At 41.9% G+C, this 23,727-nt stretch overlaps 1 protein-coding gene across 12 annotated transcripts in view; it reads left to right on the forward strand.

The window, feature by feature from the left end:
• The window catches only part of dock4b (dedicator of cytokinesis 4b), a 109,994-nt gene extending 87,325 nt beyond the window's left edge, over nucleotides 1–22,669 (forward strand). For 5 of the 12 annotated variants that reach the window (XM_010896501.4, XM_010896504.4, XM_010896503.4 and 2 more), the window contains 13 exons: nucleotides 1,087–1,253; nucleotides 2,097–2,183; nucleotides 2,972–3,148; nucleotides 5,116–5,199; nucleotides 5,378–5,497; nucleotides 5,735–5,856; nucleotides 6,810–6,930; nucleotides 7,017–7,098; nucleotides 10,766–10,914; nucleotides 12,866–12,938; nucleotides 16,098–16,217; nucleotides 17,745–17,806; nucleotides 20,326–22,669. In XM_010896501.4, the coding sequence (XP_010894803.2) occupies nucleotides 1,087–1,253; nucleotides 2,097–2,183; nucleotides 2,972–3,148; nucleotides 5,116–5,199; nucleotides 5,378–5,497; nucleotides 5,735–5,856; nucleotides 6,810–6,930; nucleotides 7,017–7,098; nucleotides 10,766–10,914; nucleotides 12,866–12,938; nucleotides 16,098–16,217; nucleotides 17,745–17,806; nucleotides 20,326–20,793 (1,832 nt within the window). In that variant the 3' untranslated portion in view covers nucleotides 20,794–22,669. The remainder of the gene's footprint in view (nucleotides 1–1,086; nucleotides 1,254–2,096; nucleotides 2,184–2,971; nucleotides 3,149–5,115; nucleotides 5,200–5,377; nucleotides 5,498–5,734; nucleotides 5,857–6,809; nucleotides 6,931–7,016; nucleotides 7,099–10,765; nucleotides 10,915–12,865; nucleotides 12,939–16,097; nucleotides 16,218–17,744; nucleotides 17,807–20,325) is intronic. The other 7 variants (XM_010896505.4, XM_010896507.5, XM_010896511.5 and 4 more) reach the window with 4 other exon arrangements.
• Nucleotides 22,670–23,727: the final 1,058 nt, after the last annotated feature.

A 23,727-nucleotide genomic window follows, 5' to 3' on the forward strand; every position in this document is an offset into this window, starting at 1 on the left:
GTCCATTTGAGCTTACAAAACAGGATAAATGAAGAGGTTTAGAGTAGAAACATTGGACCATAAAGTCAGATTTATCAAATTCCCATTCATGTATGCTCAGCATGACGAGTCATTTGGATCTATGGCTATATGGCTGTTGAGCTTGACAATACATGCATACGTACTTGCTAATTGGTTATATTCTGTCACGTGTTCTGTGTTTTACACTATGTGGACCCTGGGATGTGTGTTTTGTAAATGTGCAAAAGCTAGCCAAGATCCCGACCAACAAAACGCATAAACACAAGTGGACAGCTTCCCACGAACTCAGTAGACCCAAATAACGTGCATGACATTATTATACCAGAACCGTGGTAAACGGAGTTCTGCTTAAATAAGCATAGAAATACGGATTCTATCCCTAGGAGTGTTTCCTAACCTCACCAGGACCCAGTAGCTTTCCTCTACTGTAGATGAGCAGGGGACCAGGGCTGTATTCCAGCATGTTGGTTCTTGGCCAGTTGTCTGGCCTTGCTGTAAATACCTACATGCGTACTTAGTACTTAGTGAGGACACGGATCGATCCCTTGTTAAAAATGCACAAGTTGCCTGTAGGATGCTGGAGCCATCTTAATGACTCTTTTACTCCGCTAGCGATTGATGGGACAGCTGTTTGGAAGACACCGCTCATCACGTGTGTGTGTGTGTGTGTGTGTTTCCTCAAAGTGCAATTAGAGCTGACAAGGCCCCTCAAACAGCATTAGCATACAGCTTTGTTATCCTTGTGTCGTTAATCAATGGGCCTTCTGGATCCGAGCCCGTCCCCGTTCATATCTACAGGCTGAGGATCCCTCAAGCCACCAGCCAGGATCAGCCATGCCGGTGATGGTTGTGTGGTGATATAGTGTGGGGTGTAAATTTAGATGGATGGCTAGTGGATGTGATTAGTGGGAAGGATGCATTAGCACAGGAAGACCTGTGTCACCAAGGCAATGGTCGAGGGAGTGTGTGTGTGTGTGTGTGTGTTTTCGGGCTTGCGAGCTGAGTGCTCCACCCGACCTAGTGCAACCTAGGCATGTCACTGGTATCCTTGACGCGCCGGCCCAGACCTGCAGATCTACGCGGTGAGTCCCATCCCTGAAAGCCAGGACGTGCTCCAGCGAGACGGCGTGCCTGACAACATCAAGAGCTTCTATAAGGTGAACCACATCTGGAGGTTTCGATATGACCGGCCCTTTCACAAGGGCACCAAGGACAAGGAGAACGAGTTCAAGGTGGGACACTCGGAGAGACGAAGTTGCCCCCTGTGCATTTCCTGCCTTTTCCATATTCTTCTGCCTTTTTGCTTCACCCGCTTCTCTGTGTCATTGCACCTTCCTCGAGTAGGTTTTCTATCAATGTCTTTGTCCCGTGTCCCTCTTTTGTCTCACTTCCCCTTTACGCCCTCACTCGGCAGCTCTTCACATGGTTGTGTCCACATGGTTGTGTGGGTGTCTCGTGGTCTTCATCTCCATATGAGTGTTCAGGTGTTGCTTAATTCACGGTCCTACCATTTAGACTAGAGGGCTTTGGAGAAAACACAGATCTTTGTCTAAATATCCTTTCAAGAAAGACTGCACCCACGCCCTCTAAATCTCCATTCCCACTCAGTTAGTCATTCCTATTTTGGTCAGATTTATGACCGGGGTAATCATCATATGATATGGTCTTGACGATTAGGTTTCCCAGTGGTCTCTTTTGGGTCTAGTTGGTGCTTGAGAAACTGCTTAGGCCATGGACATTAGGAATCTAATAAAAAGAAATGCAGGAGACGAGCTATAATCTGGTAGAAATTATGAACAGGAAATGCACTTTTTGAAAGAGTTATTACACAGATGTGTTTGAATACAGTGTTTTAATTCAGTGGGTAACACTGCATTATTTGTACAGCGTTGCTATAGGAACTCCGAAGCTATAGGACGTGTGCTACTTGTAAAACGTAAGAATCAATGCTTACTCATAACATATTGATGGTGGAAAAAAAATCCAACAATGCTCTCTTATGCCTGGATCAGTGTGGGCGAGTGTGTTGCAGCCAGTATAACACATGAAGTGACATGGCGTGTTTGTGTTTCCAGAGCCTGTGGGTGGAGAGGACCACACTGACTCTGGTACAGAGTCTGCCCGGGATCTCCCGATGGTTTGAGGTGGACAAGAGAGAACTGGTGAGCCCGCTCCCCTTCCTAATTAACCTCCGTCACACGAGCCAATTAAACAGGGCAGCGGTGACCCCAGCGCCAAGGACACACTGAAACTGCAGAGAGGATGTGTGTTAATTAGTGAGACCGGGTTTTTGTTGAGTGTTTTCCTTATATTCAGCTAGTTTCAACTTAATTGGATCCCTTGATGAAGATGAGCAAAAAAACACTTGTAAAGTAAATAATATGAATATGTACAGGGCCTTTGGGAAAGTATTCAGACTCCTTAACTTTCGCCACATTTTGTTGTGTTATAGACTTTATTTAATTGCTAATTGATTAAATATGTTTGGGGTTATTTGCCATCAATATAGACACGATAACCCATAATGACAAAGCCAAAAATATGTTTTTGGAAATTTGCACAGATTTATTGAAAATAAACGTATATCTCTGATTGTCTTGAACTCATGGACTTTCAGGGTGAGAACCGCAAAACAATGCATTTGTAGTAAAAATACTGTATTTTTCCCCATTTAAAAAAAGTTGAAGTGTAGGTTTTGCTTTAGGGTTTGCAGTTACGTTTATGGTTACGATAAGGAAAATGGGATTTCTTTTGAAGGGGAATCCATTTTGATGCCCCTGTTTAGACAGCTGTGTTCCACATGCATGTGGACCTTTTTACAGAGACACATTGATCCTCCTGCCTCAGTCTGTGCCTTGTCAGTCTGTGCCTTGTCAGTCTGTGCCTTGTCAGTCTGTGCCTTGTCAGTCTGTGCCTTGTCAGTCTGTACTAATACTCCACTGAACTTCAGGTGGAAGTCAGCCCGCTGGAGAATGCCATTGAGGTGATCGAGAACAAGAACCTTCAGCTGCGGACCTTGATCACCCAGTGCCAGAGCAGGCAGATGCAGAACATCAACCCCCTGACCATGTGCTTAAACGGGGTCATCGATGCCGCCGTCAACGGGGGGCTTGCCCGCTACCAAGAGGTCAGAGGTCAACAATGGTGATTTACATAGACATGTAAAACACACTGTCTTAGGTGTTTTTACGTAGTGGCTCTGGTAAAAAAAATAAAAATAAATGCAAATCACAGATCTAGGAGTGCCACAGCTTTGTACTAGTGAATAAAGTGAGCCCGCTCTCCTCCGTCTCCCTCCCGGTCTGCCCACTTGACGAGTTTCTTTTGAAACCTATACACTTTAAGTAGTGTTACTGTGTCGTCGCTGTGATCACCTCTTCTCAAGGACTCCTCCAGCGTTAGCCAGCTGTGCTTATCGTGGCTCTCGGTTGCATAGCAACTTGGGATTGTTACCACAACCGCCCAGTGCTTGCGGTGCGTAGGGAGGGCTGAGTTAGCAGGGGCCTGCTCTGCTCGCCATCGCCGCCGCTCCACAACTCCATTATACCGGAGGGGTAGATGGTTGTGATACTAGAGATGAGGACGTTGTAAAGAAATGAGTTTGACCCAAGAGAGAACTGCCAGATAGCAACATTTGCTTTGCTTCCATACATCCACCCAGTCCACCCCCCCCTGAAATTTCTCCCCCTTTTTGTAGATCATTATCTATCTCTAGATCCAGCAGGCTCAGTGTATGAAATATAAGGGGGAAAATGGGTGTTACATGTTCTGCCGAACCTTTCTGCGTGGATGTACGGTAGAAAGGTTTTGGTGCGGCATGTGTTCTAGTGGTTTGAGCATCTGACCTGTAACTGAAAGGTTGCTAGATCAATTCAAAGAACCAGCAAGGTGAGAAATCTATTGTTCTGTCCCTGAGCAAGGCAGTTAACCCCAATTGGTCTGAGGTCATTGCTGTCAATGAGAATTTGTTCTCAGTCAACTGACCTGGTAAAAAGCATACGGGAGGATCCTTTAAAACCAATAAACTTGCATAGAGGAATAAGTTGTTTATAATATGTCATGATATACCGGCCATAAAAGCGATGAGATTAATATGAATGTTGAATTCCTCAGTCCGTTACTTTGTGTGAAGCGCAGTTGGCACTCCAGACTTTAATCAGATATCAATCTATTGGGATGTAGCTTCAGGTTATAGCTCCCACCCAGATGGAGAATCCAGCCTGATTTAATATCTGTTGATTGACAGTGGTTTACATTTGATTCACAACATCACTTGACACTGACTGGAATATCTCTCCTTCTTGAGTTCAACTACAGCCAGAGCATTTAATAATTTGAGGCAAATATTGATTCTTTTCCCCGCCTCGATTTGACCATTTCGGTCAGAGAGTGTGGCATTCAGTGAGTCACAGCATTGGCCGTTAAGCTGTGTTTTGTGTCGGGGAGATGAACGATCGGGAGAGGGGAGCCTAGCTAGTGCTTCTGGATTGTTCTCACAGCATTTATTATGGGCGTTATTGTTTAGCCGATTTCATTGCAGAGTCTGCCTCTCACTTCAAGATGAGAGACAGCGATAGGACCATGCTCTTTTGAGGATGGGGCGTTTGAAGTGAGCAGTGAGCTCCTCTCCCCTTGGAGTTCCCCCTCCGTTCCTCCCCCCACCTTCCTCTCGTCTCCGTGGAGATGGAACAGACCGCCTCAAAGACTTGGGGAAGAAGACTTAACCCTGTTTTTTTCCCTTTGTTGTGGCTATTCCCTGTTTTCCTTTCTTTACAAGGAAAATTTGAAAGTAGATTTTAAGTTGTTTTGTAATTTCTCTCTTTTTCTTGCCTTGACTTTAGTCTGCACTCCAAGTGTTGCAACTTAAACATCAAGGAATATGCAGTTAATGTATGATTGGACAGACTTATCATTGTCGAAAATGGGTACTTTCTGAGTAGGATTTCATGTTGTACACAAAAAGAGGTCTGTTGGTTTCTGCCTGCCTATGCATCTTTTATACAGAGGCATAAAGACAGACCGCAACACAGAGTTAAAGACAGTGTTATAATGTTGTTTAGAAATAGAAACATACATTAACATGTTGTCTTGCAGGCGTTCTTTGTGAAAGACTACGTTATGAATCACCCTGAGGACGGGGAGAAAATCGGACGACTGAGGGAACTCATGTTTGAACAGGTCAGTTTCCAAACCTTTAAATCAACCTTAAATTTTCAATAGTAGAACTGCCAAATGTTGTGATTTAACTTGAATAGGAGTAGAAATAAACTCACTTACTTCTGCTTAATATTTACTGGTGGAACTGTTTTATCCCAAAAAAAAAAAATATATATATATATATATATCTCCCACATAGGCTCACATTCTGGAGTATGGATTGGCAGTACACGAGAAGTTTGTTCCACAGGACATGAAGCCTCTCCACAAGAAACTTGTGGACCAGTTCCATGTGATGAAGTCAAGTCTGGGAATCCAGGTCAGCTGCCTTAAAAAAAGAATAAAAAGTCAACAATCAATCCCAACAATCAATCCCAACCTTAAATCAACCTCAACCTTAAATCAACCTCAACTAAACCTAATTTAGCAGAACTCTTCTAGCGAGCACACGTTGCGCTAATCACATTTTCTCCTCCCCTCCCAACTCTCGTTTGTGCTCTCCCTCCTCTTGTCCTTCTCGCTCTCGGTTCGTCCTTTGTTCTAATCCCGACCGCAGGAGTTCCCAGCATACGTGCGTGCCAGCCCTGTGCACTTCAACGGCAGCCCGCGCAACTCGTGCCGGAACTCTGTCCCCAACATCCTTAGCCTAGACGGCGCTCGCGTGGTGGCCAGACGCAGGTGAGAATTTCGCCTTTCTCTCGTTCTCTTCCGTTCATAATTTACCCACTCCCTGGAGACGTACACCTCAGTCTTCTCATCTGTCATCCCCCTGTACTTCCTTTGGCTTTCCCGCTCATGCTACCTGGGTTGGCCCCATATGGACATAGACGGGTAGACTGGGTTGGCCCCATATGGACATAGACTGGTAGACTGGGTTGGCCCCATATGGACATAGACGGGTAGACTGGGTTGGCCCCATATGGACATAGACTGGTAGACTGGGTTGGCCCCATATGGACATAGACGGGTAGACTGGGTTGGCCCCATATGGACATAGACGGGTAGACTGGGTTGGCCCCATATGGACATAGACTGGTAGACTGGGTTGGCCCCATATGGACATAGACGGGTAGACTGGGTTGGCCCCATATGGACATAGACGGGTAGACTGGGTTGGCCCCATATGGACATAGACTGGTAGACTGGCACCTGCGGTGAACTCTGTGTTTGTGAGTGTGCGCACGCTACCAGACTGGTGGACGAAGTGTGTGTGCACGCTTGTGCTCAGTGACCCTGATATTCTCTACCTGTGACATCCTCTGGAGCGTAAAGGTACACAGACAGACACTGCCTAGAGGGAACACACAGGCAGCCTCAGTCTGTCTCTGACATTTCTCTCACTCAGTTTTATGGTCTATGTTGTGAATCAAGGGCGACAGCTCGTGTATTTAAAACCCACTAAAAGTTAAGTTGCGATTTCAGAACAGATTTACTGGCTGTTACTTTCCTCCGAACCCCTGAATGTTTGTTTTTTACTCCTCAGAACAATAATGCCACCACGTCAGATGAACTCAACTGATTTCTGATGTTAACTGGTATTTCCTTCCCCTATTCTCTCAATCTCTTTGTCTCTCCTCGTGTGTGTGTGTGTGTGTGTGTGTGTGTGTGTGTGTGCGTTTGCCCGTGACCAGTCCCCTCACTTACCCATCTGTCAACCGTTACTCGTCATCCTCACTGTCATCCCAGGCCTCCAATGAAGTGAGCAACATCACAGGTCAATCGGAGAGCTCAGACGAAGTCTTCAACATGCAGGTAACCAACTCACATTCATTACTCCCTCAACCTCCTGTTGTCGGTTGAGTTGTAAGTGTTGTTGTTGATGATATTTTTCTCTGCAGCCCAGCCCATCTACCTCGAGCCTCAGCTCCAATCACTCTGCCTCCCCCAATGTGACCAGCTCTGCTCCCTCCAGCGCCAGAGGTAAGACAGAGAGACAGACGGAATAAGAGAGAAACACGCACACACAGAATGAGAGACACCGAGAGAGAATAAGCCCAAAGAAGCCTTATAGAAGTGCATTCGGACAATCTGGCCAAACCAAATTACCACAGAAAAGCTAACTGAAATGCTATTTGGTGAACTGTTTGACAGCTCTGACTGAAAAAAACAATGACTAGTATGTATGGAATCATTGAACACAGAGTGACCAGAGACTGGACATCAGAGGAAATGTGCTCAAAATTGAAAACAAATGACTTCTAAAGAAAAAACAATATCTATTGGGAGAGAGAGTAAGTGATATTATTGCATATTTTTTATATTTACTATTCATATACACTCACCTAAAGGATTGTTAGGAACACCTGTTCAATTTCTCATTTATGCAATTATCTAATCAACCAATCACATGGCAGTTACTTCAATGCATTTAGGGGTGTGGTCCTGGTCAAGACAATCTCCTGAACTCCAAACTGAATGTCAGAATGGGAAAGAGCAATTTTGAGCGTGGCATGGTTGTTGGTGCCAGACGGGCCGGTCTGAGTATTTCCCAATCTGCTCAGTTACTGGGATTTTCACACACAACCATTTCTAGGGTTTACAAAGAATGGTGTGAAAAGGGAAAAACATCCAGTATGCGGCAGTCCTGTGGGCGAAAATGCCTTGTTGATGCTAGAGGTCAGAGGAGAATGGGCCGACTGATTCAAGCTGATAGAAGAGCAACTTTGACTGAAATAACCACTCGTTACAACCGAGGTATGCAGCAAAGCATTTGTGAAGCCACAACACGTGCAACCTTGAGGCGGATGGGCTACAACAGCAGAAGACCCCACCGGGTACCACTCATCTCCACTACAAATAGGAAAAAGAGGCTACTATTTGCACAAGCTCACCAAAATGGAACAGTTGAAGACTGGAAGAATGTTGCCTGGTCTGATGAGTCTCGATTTCTGTTGAGACATTCAGATGGTAGAGTCAGAATTTGGCGTAAACAGAATGAGAACATGGATCCATCATGCCTTGTTACCACTGTGCAGGCTGGTGGTGGTGGTGTAATGGGGGGAGGGGGGTGTTTTCTTGGCACACTTTAGGCCCCTTAGTGCCAATTGGGCATCGTTTAAATGCCACGGCCTACCTGAGCGTTGTTTCTGACCATGTCCATCCCTTTATGACCACCATGTACCCATCCTCTGATGGCTACTTCCAGCAGGATAATGCACCATGTCACAAAGCTCGAATAATTTCAAATTGGTTTCTTGAACATGACAATGAGTTCACTGTACTGAAATGGCCCCCACAGTCACCAGATCGCAACCCAATAGAGCATCTTTGGGATGTGGTGGAACGGGAGCTTCGTGCCCTGGATGTGCATCCCACAAATCTCCATCAAGATGCTATCCTATCAATATGGGCCAACATTTCTAAAGAATGCTTTTGTTGAATCAATGCCACGTAGAATTAAGGCAGTTATGAAGGCGAAAGGGGGACAAACACAGTATTAGTATGGTGTTCCTAATAATCCTTTAGGTGAGTGTATATGTGCCCATATTTACTATTCATATATGTGTGGTTGTGTGTGTTTGTGTGTGTGTATATATGAAAAACATGGGGGGGAAAAAAATTGTGGGGGTGTTGAACAGTGAGAGAGAGTTAGGGGACAAACAAAAGAGAGTGAGAGAAAAGAAAAGAGGACAAAAAGAACGGCTCATATCATCTAGAAGAGTGTCCCTACTGGGAACATTTTGAATTTACACCAAAATACTAAAATGGCAAACTTCTTGGAGGATGTGAAGACATTATTGGATGAGGGGAATGTGGTCAGAGCTTTTTCCATGACCTACCAAAGGCATCTGATTTCAATACGATCGGTGTCATCACACCAGTCTTTAACTAATGGGTTCAGTTCATCACAAGAAAAGGCCTGCGGTGTGCATAGCATTTTGGACAGGGCTCTGTGCTTGGCTCAGTTCTCTGTGTATTATATGCCCGTGATCCGTCAAAACTGACAGAACGCCTGGACTCAGTGACCACCTCTTCGGACGTGTTTAACATTTAATGTAAAGAAAACACTCAAAATCTCTGTCAAGTATCAGGTGCCTGAATCAAAGCAAAGCCAGTTGATTAAGTTACAGTGATAAATTACTGGGGCGTCATCCTGGATCCAAACTTGACATTCAAGTGTGGATCTGGGATTGATGTCCATAGTTAATTGTTGAACTATCTACTCTCTACTGTTTCAGAATAATATGGATGACGATATCTATATCCAAGAGTCACTTGTCCTTACATATACATGCTTATCCAAAGCAACTGAGTGCACTCATCTATTTTCCCCTGTACATCTGTACAATCTATAGACCCCCTCCAAAACAGGAGCTCAATCATGGGACACTTCTTTAAAAGAACATGGTGTCACATTAAGCACATCAATGATATGCCATGACATGGACCCCTTACAACCATTCCTCAATTAATTAAGAACATGTTAATGGGGTAAAGCAGTACGTATGACATTCACTTACATCTAATCATAGCCAATGGCTTTTGCTTTGTGTATAATTAGGTTCATGCACTGAATGGTAATTGATGTTGTTGTTAATTGATTATGTATTACGTTTCCAAAAAAGCTCACCTAGGGACGACGGTTGAAAATTAGCATAACAAACAACCTTTGTACTGTACAGTGTAATGTTTGTACTGTACTTGTCCCTATACAAATAAAGCAAACAACAAAAGAGATCAAAGTCAAACCAAAAGAACGAGAATGTGAGAGAGAGACTGAAAGACGGATGAAAAAGCAGCAAGAATGAAGGTTGCCGGGGTGTGCTGTCGATAACACCCGTGAATCATAGAGGTTGTCTCTAAACTCTTAAAGAAGCTTGGCACCGCATGCAGCCAGGTTAGGAGGTACTTCAGCGAATTGTGAATGTCTTCTCTACCCTTTTTATGGTTCCTTGCTCAGACGCTCTCATGCGTTTCTGCCCTGATGCAGATCATAAAAACACAAATATATGGAGACATTTATGGATGCCTATACGCTCTCCTTGGCAGCTCCTGTGCAACCAGAAGGACCCCAATAAAACAACTGTCAGGACCATAAAGTGTTTACAGAAGTACAGCTAACTGAACTGACAGCAAGATGGCCAGCTTATTCCTGTATGACGTCCATCCTTGAGCAATCGATGTGGAATGTCTAATGTTAAATTGTACATGTAGTAGCCTGTATGGAGCCATACTAAACGTTACTTGTTGTAATGCGTGTGTGTAAAACACAGTCGCGTAAACATCTATATTTCCATGTACGTGCACGTTGTCATGAGACTGTCCCTGAAGTGAAGTTTTGGCTCGGATGCAGTGTGACAGTGAGCCCAGCAGGTCTTTTATGCTCTGAGGTTGGTGGAGTGGAAACAGCCAGGGTGGTGGGAGGGAAGCACTGAGCTGTTGGATGGTTGATGCTCGTTTGCTACCAGCTTCTTTGCTCATTTATTTGTGTGCATCACTGGTTTAATGAAGACACTTCAATGCACTAGTGTTTTTGGTGTGTCACCAATACTTCCCCGGTCCGCATTTCTCTCTTGTTCTCTTTTTCTTGCATTCTTTCTTTTTGTCTGTCTTTCTGACTCTCACACTCATCTCCTCTGGCTTTCAGGTTCTCCTCAGTTGCAGGACAAACACAAACATTCCAGAGAGAACTCCTGCCTCTCTCCAAGGGAGAGACCGGTCAGTGCTATTTTCCCAACCCCCCTGGATCCTGCACAGGTGAAGGCCCCCTACCAGAACAGCAGATACCAATTTAAGGCAGATACCAATTTTGACAATGACATTTAAATGATTTAGTCTTTTACTTATTCAATTAAGAAATCCAATGTAACAGTATTGTAGAATTTTTTATTTTTGTAAAATCATTTGTGAATAATAGTGAAGATAATTCCAGCATTGCATGCATCTCTCAAGGACATATTTTAGGCACTGCTGTTATTGTTTAAGTGTATCTCGAATGCTTATTGAAACCTTATGTATGTATTCACAATATGCTAAAAATAGTATACATTTTCCCATGATCAGGAAAACATGTTGTTACTCAGCTGCTCTAACTAAGTCAAAACTAATTTTCTAAACATCTCTAACCTTTTGGGTGGGGCTTATGAACAAACCTCTAAACCTGCTAATTGGCTTCTTTAACCATCTGTCAATTGTAACTTGGGTTGTAACTTGATCCCAAAGCTACAATTGGATAGTAAAGACTAACTTTTAAATCTTGTTTGCTTCATTTTCTGTTGCCTGTTGCTATCCTCATTACTATTTTATACAATATATGACTGCTGTGAACTGGCAACTCAGTGATGATGACATTTTATAAACATGCCTAAAATCGACCATTGCGAGAATGAGAAATATGAAAAGATGATGCACGTTTTATCCAGCTGATGGAATCTGCCCATAGTGAGAACATGCGGATGCATACACAAGTACAACTATCGCTGACGACATTATTGAGGAATTTTATGACTTTTTTTTTTTTTTTTCCACATATAGAGAATGGGCTAGCTTCAAGCTTTCTGGCTGGTTGCTGATGGTTTTCACAGCTAGAGTGGGCTTGTCTTGATGGCTGTTAGTGGTGATAGCACAGTTTTCAGTCAACATTTGAGGGTGCACTTAGACATTTTATATCGAGGGACTATCAAAGAAACCGAAAGGGCAGGGCTGATGCACTAGAAAAGGTCATAATTGCTCAGATATACACAACCATTCAAAAGATTGGGGTTGTGAAAAAAAAAGTCCATAAAAATAAATAAATTGATCAGAAATACAGTGTAGACACTGTTAATGTTATGAATGATTATTGTAGCTGGAAATGGTTGATTTTATGGAATTACTACATAGGCGTACAGAAGCCCATTATAAGCAACCATGAGTCCTGTGTTCCAATGGCATGTGGTGTTTGCTAATCCAAATTTATCATTTTAAAAGGCAAATTGAAACCCTTTTGCAATTATGTTAGCACAGCTGCAAACAGTTGTGCTGATTTAAAAAGCTATAAAACTTGCCTTCTTTTGACTAGTTGATTGTCTAGAGCATCAGTGTTTGTGGGTTCGATTACAGGCTCAAAATGGCCAGAAATAAAGTAATTCTGAAACTTATGAGTCTATTCCTGTTTGGAGAAATGAAGGCTATTCCATGTGAGAAATTTCCAAGAAACTTAAGATCTCATACAACACCATACTACTCCCTTCACATAACAGGACAAACTGGCTCTAACAAGAATAGAAAGGCCCCAGTGCCTCACAATCCTCTTTCTCAGGTCAACATTGGTGTATTGCAATTTTTTATTCTAATATTATGAGATGTTCATGAGATGTAAGCCATAACCATCAAGATTGAAACAAAAAAGGCTTGTAATGTTTTACTTAGTGTAATGAATCAGGAATATATGAAGGTGTCACTTTTTGATTTGAATTACTGGAAACAAATGTATTTTCCACGATATTCACATTTTTGGAGATGCACCTGTATTTGCTATTCTTTTGTTTTATGTCCTATTCAAACTAATTTAATGTATGTTGTGGAATACAAGGACATTTCGAAATGACCCCAAACATTTGAACAGTGTTTATTTGGCCGTTGCATATATTGATTGTTCTCTAGTTTATAGTGCACAAGGTCTGTTCAGAGGGCATGGTATGCCACTCTATAAATTCCTCCATTGGCCTATCGTTGGTTGTAATTCATTGGTTATTTTATTTTACAGAAGGCGTCCCCTAATCAAATAGGTGACACCATCCTCCCTCGAAGTGATCCTAACCTTTCTGCACCAGACAAAGGTAAAACCGGCGTCTCATGTTCTTGTGTGTCTTTTAAATCATCGTCAACCATAGGACTTTTTTGTACATTAATATATACGTCCAGAATATTTTTTTTGCCCTATGACACTTGATATCATACTGGTATTTTAGCTGTACAGTCGCTTCACGTCCTCCAGACAGAGAGATCATGGCTGTGGTCATCTTTCCAGACATGAGTCTAGTTGACAGATTGACCAGGGAGAGGGTGACAGATTGTCTGGAGAGGGGACATCTGCTTCAATGACAGCCTCTCTCCATGAAGTCCATTTCCTCCCAGCTACATCAGTATTCACTGTCAACCTCCCACATGGGGGGCATCTTAAATGTCCTGTTCTCTATGTAGTGTGCTACTTTTCTCTACGGCGAATGGGTGCTCTGATCAGAAGTACTGTACTTAACTGGAAATAAGTTTCCATTTGGGACAGCCGTTCAGAGGGACACTTTCTAAATCAGGAATTGTATAAGTTGAGAAGGTGAGCCTCTGGGAGGCTATTCATATGTATAAATGCATGTGGCCATTTTTTTTTTATCTAACGATGACCATTTTGTATAATTCTGAGGGAATATAGGCACTGTATATTTTTACATATTCCAGTGGGCTGACATATTACATTCAATTTGGAAGGGCCCTTATGTAATAAAAAAAAAAAGCTCAGCTGTTGATTGCTTTCTGTGAACTTTACTGAATGTCAGAGGGTCAGGGAAAATGAGCTCATGAAATGTGTATTTTATTAAAAATATTTTTTGGAAAAGGTGGTATATACTTGGGAAATGTATCACATAGGAAGTGGTGGTAATGAGACCACATTTTTCCTACAGTTTTTGTAGTTGTGTTCACTCACAGCTCAGTCGGAAATGCACAAAGCTCGCAAACATGCTCCTTTCCACCAGTTCACGGAAGAATTAACTAAATACTGAAATAGCACCTTCACATTACTGGGACAGAACTGGGATGTGTTATTTACAGTGTGATTTATCTCTCTGAATTCTAAACAGCAGAGCAAAAATATAGAGGCAATATTGTCAGTTACACAATATTCAAAACAGATGCAGGTGTGAAGTAATTGTTTAACCTTCAATTTACTGACTGGGCTTATTTAGACAAAGAAAAATATTCCCCTATGTGTTTTTTCTATTCGTCAGATAAAAAGATAACTTTGTCAGTCAACTTTTCTCTGGCAAATCTAAAATGTTTTGTGTTTCTGTGAATTGAATTTTTAAAAATTGATAGCCCCAGCCAAGGGCCTAAGTTTATATTGCATATTGGGACGGAGGTCAGGGTCAATGGATCCCAGGATTTTCACTCTATCTCAGGAAATTGACCTGTCTGTAATATTGGGAGGCCATGACCTTCCCGCCCCCTCCCCCTTAATCTACACCCTTGGCCACAGCTACAGTAAAGTATTATGATAAATATTGCATTTACTGTAAGCAATTCTAAGTGTCTCTGGAGACATAATACCCAGTTTTTAATACCACCTGAGAGGGACCAAAAATTTATTCTAAAAAGAGTCATCTGTAGTACATCCAAAAATAAATACAGTTTATCTTTAAATTCACTGATATTACAAAGCTCTTGTGTCACTGTGATACACTCAATCCATAGAGAGATGTATGGTTATTCTTTGAAAAATATGTTAGGTGAAATCTCTGTCTATTTGAATCCAGCTTTCTTTGGAGACATAATATTACATTATACATATTATCAACAGATTGCAAAAAACCTAAAATAATATAATGTGATTTATTTCCAGGCCGATCAACTGCATAGATGGATCAGCTTATATACTTGCCTTTAGCTACAGCTGTAACTAGCAATTACATTAAATGTATGCTCTTAGACGTGTGCTTAGTTTCGGTTGAGATGAAAGTATCTCCGTTGTATAACTGCTTTAGAGAACAATTGTGTAGAAAGCAGTTTGCCTCTGAATGAACTTATTGTTGTGTTGGTGTGTGTTCTAATAACATTGTTGTTCTATTGAACAATTCATATAATGACTAAAAATCCTTTAGTATTCTATATGTTTAGCATGTCACTGTATTTTTGGTTCCATTTAGTTCACATTAACTTGAAGTACTTTTTGAAGCATACTACCATAGCTCACATGGTTCCCTTTGATTTATTAACAGCAATAGTGGGTGTATAATATCTAAATTTGGAAAGAAGACACACTTTAGTCAATATTTCTCAGTATCTCTTTTTTTTTTATTAACATGAATTGATATTTGAAAATGACGCAGGACATTCCTTGATTATACTAATGGATTCATTAAATCATTTCGTTTACCATTTCGATCAGGATTAAAAAGTGTAATCCTTTAGATTGTTGCTTAACATCAACTCTGTTCCAAATAGCAAATTTCTTTGAGTGTTTTCAAAAGAATATTTGTGTATGTGTTACATACTCTATTATAACTTTTAATTTCAAGACTTTGTTCAGTCTATTTAGATTTTTCATTAATATATTTATTTATATATGCATTTTTAACCTATTAACATATTACCTTGATCCAGTGGATATTTGCTATAAAACGTTTGAAAATAATGTTCTAACTCTAGACAAAAAGCCTAAGTCTAAACAATATAAAGCTATAAAGATATTTTTACATTTCTATTGCATATTTCAGTCATTTAATTTAGGAATTTAACAGTCAGGGCCAGATTGTAGTTTTTGTAAGTTTGGACAAAAATCACCAAAAATGTTTTTTATTAACTATTTACTGCTCTTGATAAGACCACCTGACAAATTATTTAAAACTCCGGTCACATGATCATACATCCAGTCTTTATCCAGCTAAGAAGTCCCACCTTATAAACAAATCATTGGTTTAGAAGTCAAAGACTGCCATTCTGACCTATTAAAACAGAGAAAGCAGTGCGTTCATGTCCCCAAAGCACCTGCTGCTCAACCAAACCTCATTTTGATTGGGATTGTGTTTGGTACGGATATCTGAGACATGCCGAGGCCAAATTATAGAATTTGTTTTGGGAGGGGATTCGTAATTCCAGTGATCATGTGACTGGAGTGAACCTTTTTAATGTAAATGTGTTGTTTTATCATTGTCTTGTGCTGTGATTGTGTTGTAAGCCATTGAACTGTGATTGATGCATGTCTATATGTTTGTACACCAACGTAGTGAGACCAACCTTCAGTAGCTGGAGTCTAGACAGTGTAAAAGAGGTCAACAACACTCAGTTCTCTGACACAGTGGGAAAGTTTCTCTCTCCCCCTGTCCCTCCTAGGCCACCGTACTCAGGTAAAAAAGAATGCTCGACCGATGAGGAATTGCACTAATACTTTCTCCCATCTTTTCGCACCTGATGCTTCCACCTGCTCTCTCACAAGGCTAATTTTTCCTCTCTCAACTCCATGCTTGAAAACTTTCTCTTCTATACCATCTGGTTAACTTAGTTTTTGAACTTCTCATTTAGATGAAGTATACATATTGTGTAGAAACTGTTTGAATTCACACCTGGGTTCCATTCTGTTTTTGCTTCAGCCAACTCATCATCCCTGCCAGAGGCAACACTGTAGCACTGTCGAGTGCAGAAACAGTCTAGTATCTTGTTTTTACCCCTTCGACTCATTAGAAATGATGTACAGTAATTGATTGTCTGAAAAGCTTGGGTCCGGGAGGGAAATCTTAAGCAATCTACTTCATTTGAGGGGCTTTGATGATGATTGCCATATAATCCCTACGGACAGATAAATGAGTCAAGCCTACGTCATAAAGCAGACAGTACTTGATGAATGTCTTTAATCTGAGGGGAAAATCCACAACATCCTAGAGGGCATGTTTTTCCTGTGCCGTGGCCCATTCTACTCCATCATTCTAACTACAGCCAGTAAGACTCAACTGCGCTATAAGGTTCTTTAGGAGATGAGCCTTCTCATACCATCTCCTTCCCCTTTAATCTCTATGACTCCTCTGGGGTTCATTAAATCCCCAACAGCATGCCGACTAAAACACACAGCGCACAAACCTCTCAAACTCCACTTTCAGTGGATTTAAACATATCTACACTCACTGGTTGTTTTATTAGGTGCACCCTTCTAGTACCCCCTTTCGTAAAGAGTGGCTATTTGAGTATTTTTGGCCAGTTAGCTAGAACTAAGTATTTTTGGCCTGTTAGCTGGAACGAATCCCTCATTGTTTTCGGCCAGAGAACACCTGCTCACTGGATGTTTTTTGTAAACTCTAAAGAGTGGAGTGCGAGAAAATCAATTTCTGAGATTCTGGAATCGCCACGCACCAATAATCCTACCAAGGTCCATGCTGCTAAGATCTCACATCTTCCCCACTCAAATGATTGGTCGAACAACTAAACCTCTTGACCAAGTTTGCATGCTTTATATAATAATCTCACATCTTCCGCATTCAAATGATTGGTCGAACAACAACTAAACCTCTTGACCAAGTTTGCATGCTTTGTATAGCAAGTCACAGCCACACAATTTGCCATTTGTGTTAAAAAGCAACTTTAGCTAATCAAGTGGCCGGTGATCATAAATTACTGATGCAATACAGTTGACTCTGTTCTATGACCTGGCCAGCGCAGCACCGAACTGACTGTTATGCTGTCAGCAGAGCCACTGTTGGAGCTATAAACTACTTAGTGCCGACTAAGAACCCACAGCGGAGGGACTTTTTGATTCATAGATGCCCAAAAACGACTTCAGCCCTCAGCTGTGGATGACTCAGTCTTCTGTCATTATGTCAACTGGTTAAAAAAAATGGTGGCAGGATTTAAATCCTCTTTTCTCTCTGGTTGACTGTCAACAGGCTCTTCAGCCAAGAGCATAAGGTCGCAGTCCCCTGGCCCAATGTCCAGATCTCCACAAAAGGTTAGTGCTGTGTTTGTATGTCTATTACTGCTTGGGTCTGATGTGTCAGTTTGGGGGTATATGGTCTGCTACAGATTGGGTCAGGAAAACAACCAGGGATCAGACTTGAGCCAACGTCATTCATTTTAGCAGTAGATAATTCTTTTGACGGTGTAAGCCTGCATGCTTGTCTCTGACACATTCACACAAGGTCTCTCAAACCTCAGGAGTATTTCCTTGATTTGGTTTAATCATTGTTGCAGTCTGAACATCCACATTTATTATTGGGGGGCTTTATTATTGTTTGTTGGATTTTTTCTTTTCTTTTCAGTAATCAGAAATGTGTTAAGAATAAATTTTTCTCAATTTGCCAAAAATTCATCCAGTTTGCTGCTAAATCAAGACACAAGGACTCAAACACAGTACCAACAACCATCAGGCCAAGAGCCTCTTCATTATATCACTGAACCTGGTATACGTATGTGTGTGTGTGTGTGTGTGTGTGTGTGTGTGTGTGTGTGTATATATAGCTGTCTTCATCTTTATTGAAAGAAGGTAGGACTGCCTGAATACCTTCCCTAGAATCCCGTACAGTGAATTGATTATGTGGTGGCTGCTGGTGAATATTATCTGTTGAGGATTGAAGTGCTCAGAGCACTGTGTGTGTGGGTTTACACGTATGTGTGTGTGGGTTTACACGTGTGTGTGTCTGTGTGTGTATACACGTGTGTGTGTATACATTCAAGTGTGCATAGTGTGTCTATCTTTGTGTGTGGGCGTGCTTGTGCGTGTTTATCCCATTCTGTTCCCTTGCTAATAATGCAGAGTGCTTTGACAGGGCTTGGACCATCTGTGTGCTGAATGGCTTCTCCATTAGGTGTTTTTGAACCAGAGTGGATTTATCTCCTTCGTCTAGGTCTTCTCATGTTCTTCTCTGTAGATTAATATAGATTTTTCACCTTGACTTTCACCTGTCAGATAATTGTGCTAATGAGCCATTTATTTTCTAGCACAAGCATACGTGTGTCAAGGCCGTTTAGAAATGGTGAAATCTGAACACGCTTTTAATTTCAACAAATTCCTGCTTGTTGGAAAAGTACTGTGAACTGACACTTTTTTTCTTTTTAGTAAGTGAGCGACGTGCACAGAGCAATACAAATGTAAAGCCTTGTGGCTGTTTGTTATTGTGAAGGGTTTCCATCTGTTGGGTTGGTGAATTCTGTGTGTGTGCGCGCGCGCGCGTGTGTGTACGCGTGTGTGTACGCGTGTGCGTGCATGTGTGTGCGCACGGGTGTTTCTTTTTTTCAAGGCTGATATCAGATTAATCGGCAGATTATTGGATTTAACTGATTATATTGAATGAACAGTCAGCACTTAATATAATTTCTTAATATATTACATTAACGTAGATAGCGCATCTTGACAGCTGCCCAGTTAACAAGCAGTTATCAGTATTGGTAAATTGAGGCTGGATGTGTGGCACACGTAAGCAGGAGAGCACTTGGGGGTGTCTGTTTACTTTATACTTTACCTCTAAATGCCTGATAGTGCTGTCGTTGTAAATTCATTTGAATTTAAGATATTTCCCTGCACTGCTGTGAAAAAATGTATTGCTTCTGCATCCTATTTTGATTAGATTGTTGATTTGATTGTGGGGGTGTGTGTGTGTGTGTTAATTGGGCCTGTTGGAGGTCTGTTCCAGCTGTTCTGTGATGGGCAGCGCAGCACACTTCTCCAGGCCTTTGACTCGTGTCATGCACCAGGACACACCTGCTGACTCACACACACACCCACATACACGCACCCACGAGCACACAAAGAAACAAACAACAGAAAATGCAGCTGCTGAGTGGCAGGTCATGCTGAGCAATCACTCAGAAACGTAACTGTCAGAAAAAGCGCTGCAGGAAACCTGGAGACACACTGTGTCTCAGTGAAGTGACACACTGAATCCTGTCAGTCAAGGGTTCCGAGTCCTGTTCACAAAGTTGACACAATTGCCTCTCACCGATAAAAATAATTACATAAAATCAGGCTGCTACATCGAGACATTTGGCAATTATGTTATCAACCACTCTACGATTTAACTTGAATCCTGTTAAGTAATATTCCAAGTCAAAATAATATTTTGACTTGGATGGTAATATTAATTTGCTGGTCAGAGTGTGATGTGCTGTATTTAACAACAGTTTAACAGATTACTTGCTCTCTCCACTGAGTCCACTTAAGTGTAGCAAGATACAGCACTGTTTCTGTGTAATTGCTTGGAAAACATTCTGATAACGTATTGGATTCGTTGCCCTGAAATGGCCTTGTATTGTTTTTCTCCGTCTCAGTGCCCAATTGATCCTGATGAGGTGGAATAACTGCAGGGGTGCTGCCAATCTGGCGCCCCCTTTATTCGTATCCTGCTTCTGTTTAGTTTTTCCCCCCCATAATGCTGTAACACAATGAGTTTCTTAAGGGGATTAGTGATTGATTCGGTTTTGTTGTGGATCGGATCTCTTTTTCTGATTGGTTCTCTTTCCGTTTCTTCACAGAGTTCGATGCCGCCCTTCACGCCGTCACCGACCGAGTGCCAGTCGGCTGGCCTGGTGTCCAACTCGCCTGTGCTCTCCGGCAGCTACAGCAGCGGCATCTCGTCTCTTAGCCGCTGTAGTGTATCTGAGGCATCGGGCACCGAGGCGACCGCTGGCGACCACCCCGCCCACCTGGCGGCTACCATGCCCAACTCGGTCTCCTCCGGCTCGGACGAGCTCATCCGTCGCGAGAACAAGACGCCTCCGCCATACAGCGTGTACGAGCGCACCAACCCGCGTAGGCCGGTTCCGCTCCCCCACAGCCTGTCCATCCCTCCCAATGCAGACCCCCCGGCTCTGCCCCCCAAGCCCCACCAGATACGCACCAGTAGCATGAAGCTGGATCAGGCGTCGGACTCTCGCAGGGCAGACGGGGTGCCCCACGTCCCCAGACCCAGACCTCTCCCCAGGAAGGTCTCCCAGTTGTAGGGTAAGAGAGGACCTAAACAGAACCTGGTGCGATGTTGAGCGACACCACTGGCGTGTTTTGCACTTTTTCCAGACTTTTCTCTTCAGTTTGGCAATCCCAAGCTCTGCCCACAACCGTTTCAGGCTCACGAGTCTCGTTGCAAATATTATATATTTTTTTTTTTTAGGGAGGGCTTTACGTTGACTTTGTCATTCTGCACTTTTGGCTGTAGTAAATTGGTTTCCACACGGTAAATTGAAATGTTTACCAGACGAAGACAACGAACTAAGGCATTGGTTTTAGATTTTTCCATAAATGTAATAGTACCAATATACAGTATGTATATATTGGTTCCATATAACAAGTGTTTTGCCTTAAGTATTGGAACTGTAAATGGCTAAAAGGTGCTAGAAGCTACATGCATATGGATTTCAGTACAGGTTAGTAGCTAAGAGTGTGTTTGCATTCATCCGCACGGGCAGTGGTACGAGAACAGGAAGCAAATATGTTGCTATTTTTATAGAGCAAAAATCAGTGGCTGGTTTAAATCTTTTGGTCAGTAAAATACTTTTTAAATGTTAGTCATAATAAGCCACTCAGAAATCCTCATTTGATTGCTATAGATTCTCTCATCTCTTAAGATTGTTTTTTAAAGCTGTATTTTAAGACCGAGTCCTTTGTCCTTGAAAGTCCTAACCCTTTTATTTATCCTGTGTACATTTCTAAGTGCCACAATTGAATTGAAAGCTACTAAATAATTTATACATAATTGGAGACCACTGCTTTCAGAGTGGCTTGATCTGTGGACATAACCTAACCCTTAGCGTGAAGAGTTGTATGTACGTTATGGTGGATCTTTGGGATTTACCAAGTATTGTGCCAAAGGAACGTGCATATGCAGTAATGACCAACTAGGAATCCTGAACATGGGTACACTCCATTGGCAAGATGACTAGAGCTTCTACTTGCCCAAACTGAAAATGACTTACGACAGTTACTTGTATGAAAAGGCATTGGGGAAATGGGAACTTTTGACATAAGGAGTGGCGATATGCCATTTCGACAAGCACAAATGAGATTAAATCTGCACTAACAATGGTTACATTACCAAGGACTCAAATTAACTGTTGAGTTGTTACCCAACCACGTCAGGCATTTGAAGCGCAGTATGTACAATAGAAAATAAGTTCTCTATCTGCCACTGACTGATTGTCAGCAAATCTTACACAAACGAGCGCTGCCGTTCTATCTTTGTGATTGTTTTGTAGGGAACAATTTGAACTGATCATTGTATAGTCACGTTTGTACAGTACAGCCAAGTCCGTTAGCAGTTTTCTCTGTGTGTTTGACAGACGTGGTGGACAGAGTGCACTAGTTTCGAGTCCTGTTGTCCTGTTCTACGGTATCTAGGAAGTTGTCAGGTCCATTGCCGTCAGTGTTTTACAAAGAGAACGCTGTTTCTGTTTAAGACATCTTGGGAAATATTTATCACTGAATTCAGTACAATGGATTTCAGAAATAACTAGGGGATTCTTTGTATGTTTCACTTTTGTATGGTTCATACATTTGTTTTTAATTTGTTGTGTATTTTTTGGGGGGGAATTAAATATTAACAATTATCAGTACTTGAGAAATTGTAAGTGATATAATGATGAGATTGTTGTAAGTATGCCAATAGTAACTTTGTGTATGACTACTGTACATAGTGTGTTTTTAACCAAATGTAGCTATAACACATTTACAGCTTTGAATGTCGGAACAGCAAATTATTATTATAAATGTCAAAACAATTATGTTTTTGTGAGTGTAGAAATCTGAGGAAATTCATAACTACACCTAACACATTTACATGCTCAATAAACTGCCCTATGTAATAAAAAGACATAATTAAGCATACCTTAATTTCACGATGACCTGTCAGAACCCATCAGTTGGGCTTTTTACATGTGAACTAATACAGATAATATGAATTATACTAGCTAGGTGTATTGGCTTCAAACTGAACTCGGAACCTGTAAGCCAGTTCCACTGTTTTCACTGATCTAACTAACTTTCACAGAATGTTCCGGGTACTTTCTTACAACCAGAAAGAAAGGTTGTTTTAATTTTGTGGGAACCAATGTTTGTCAGCTGGGTCAAACCTAGGACACCGGTGGACTCAGGTGGGTGCAATTAAATATCATGTACAACAGAAAAACAGCTTGATCTGGCACTTGGAAATGATATGTACAGTAAACTGTGTGGCCCTCTGTAATTTCTCTGCGTTGTTCCAGGATAAACATTCAGGGCATCAAAGCTAAACATAATCACTGAAGACGCGCATGTTGAACAAAATATAAAAATAATAGAAACGAAGTGGGCGGAAGACAAACATTTTGTGTCAGGGTGGCTAGGCTCTTCTCGGCACGTACTGTTGGCGCTCGGGGAGGGGTGGGAATTGTGAGCAACCGGTGCGTGATCGGATAAGACAATGTGAAAATTGGAGGAGGGAGATTCCATTAAACACATCACAACACATCTAATGAACGGCTGGCTCCTCTTTAGTCTGCTGAGTGGGTGTGTGAGCCTGAAAATGACACACTCATTACATCACGTGACCGCCATTATGAATAAAAGACCCAGTGTGTTCGCTTACGTCATTTGTTGTAGGACTCCTGTTCTAGGATGAACTGTCATTATTCGAAACTGGTTTCTCTTCTCAAGCGAGCACTTCACACACGTCACCTGTCAGATAGACATGGTAATACAGTAATTGTGTCAGTGGGCTGGTAATTTGACCGTGTTAAGCGTGTCAAATGAATTCCCTCTAAACCTGATGACTTTCTCAGAAGAGAGAAGACGTATCAGAGTACCGGAGCGGCTGATATGCCCCATTTGTGGAACACAGGAAAATGGGTTGTCAGTACAACCCTGAATGGATTTGTCAATCAACCTGCGTGTACCTTTCACTAGCA

The sequence above is a fragment of the Esox lucius genome, chromosome 23 (assembly GCF_011004845.1).
Source record: "Esox lucius isolate fEsoLuc1 chromosome 23, fEsoLuc1.pri, whole genome shotgun sequence".
NCBI classification, from domain to species: Eukaryota; Metazoa; Chordata; class Actinopteri; order Esociformes; family Esocidae; genus Esox; species Esox lucius.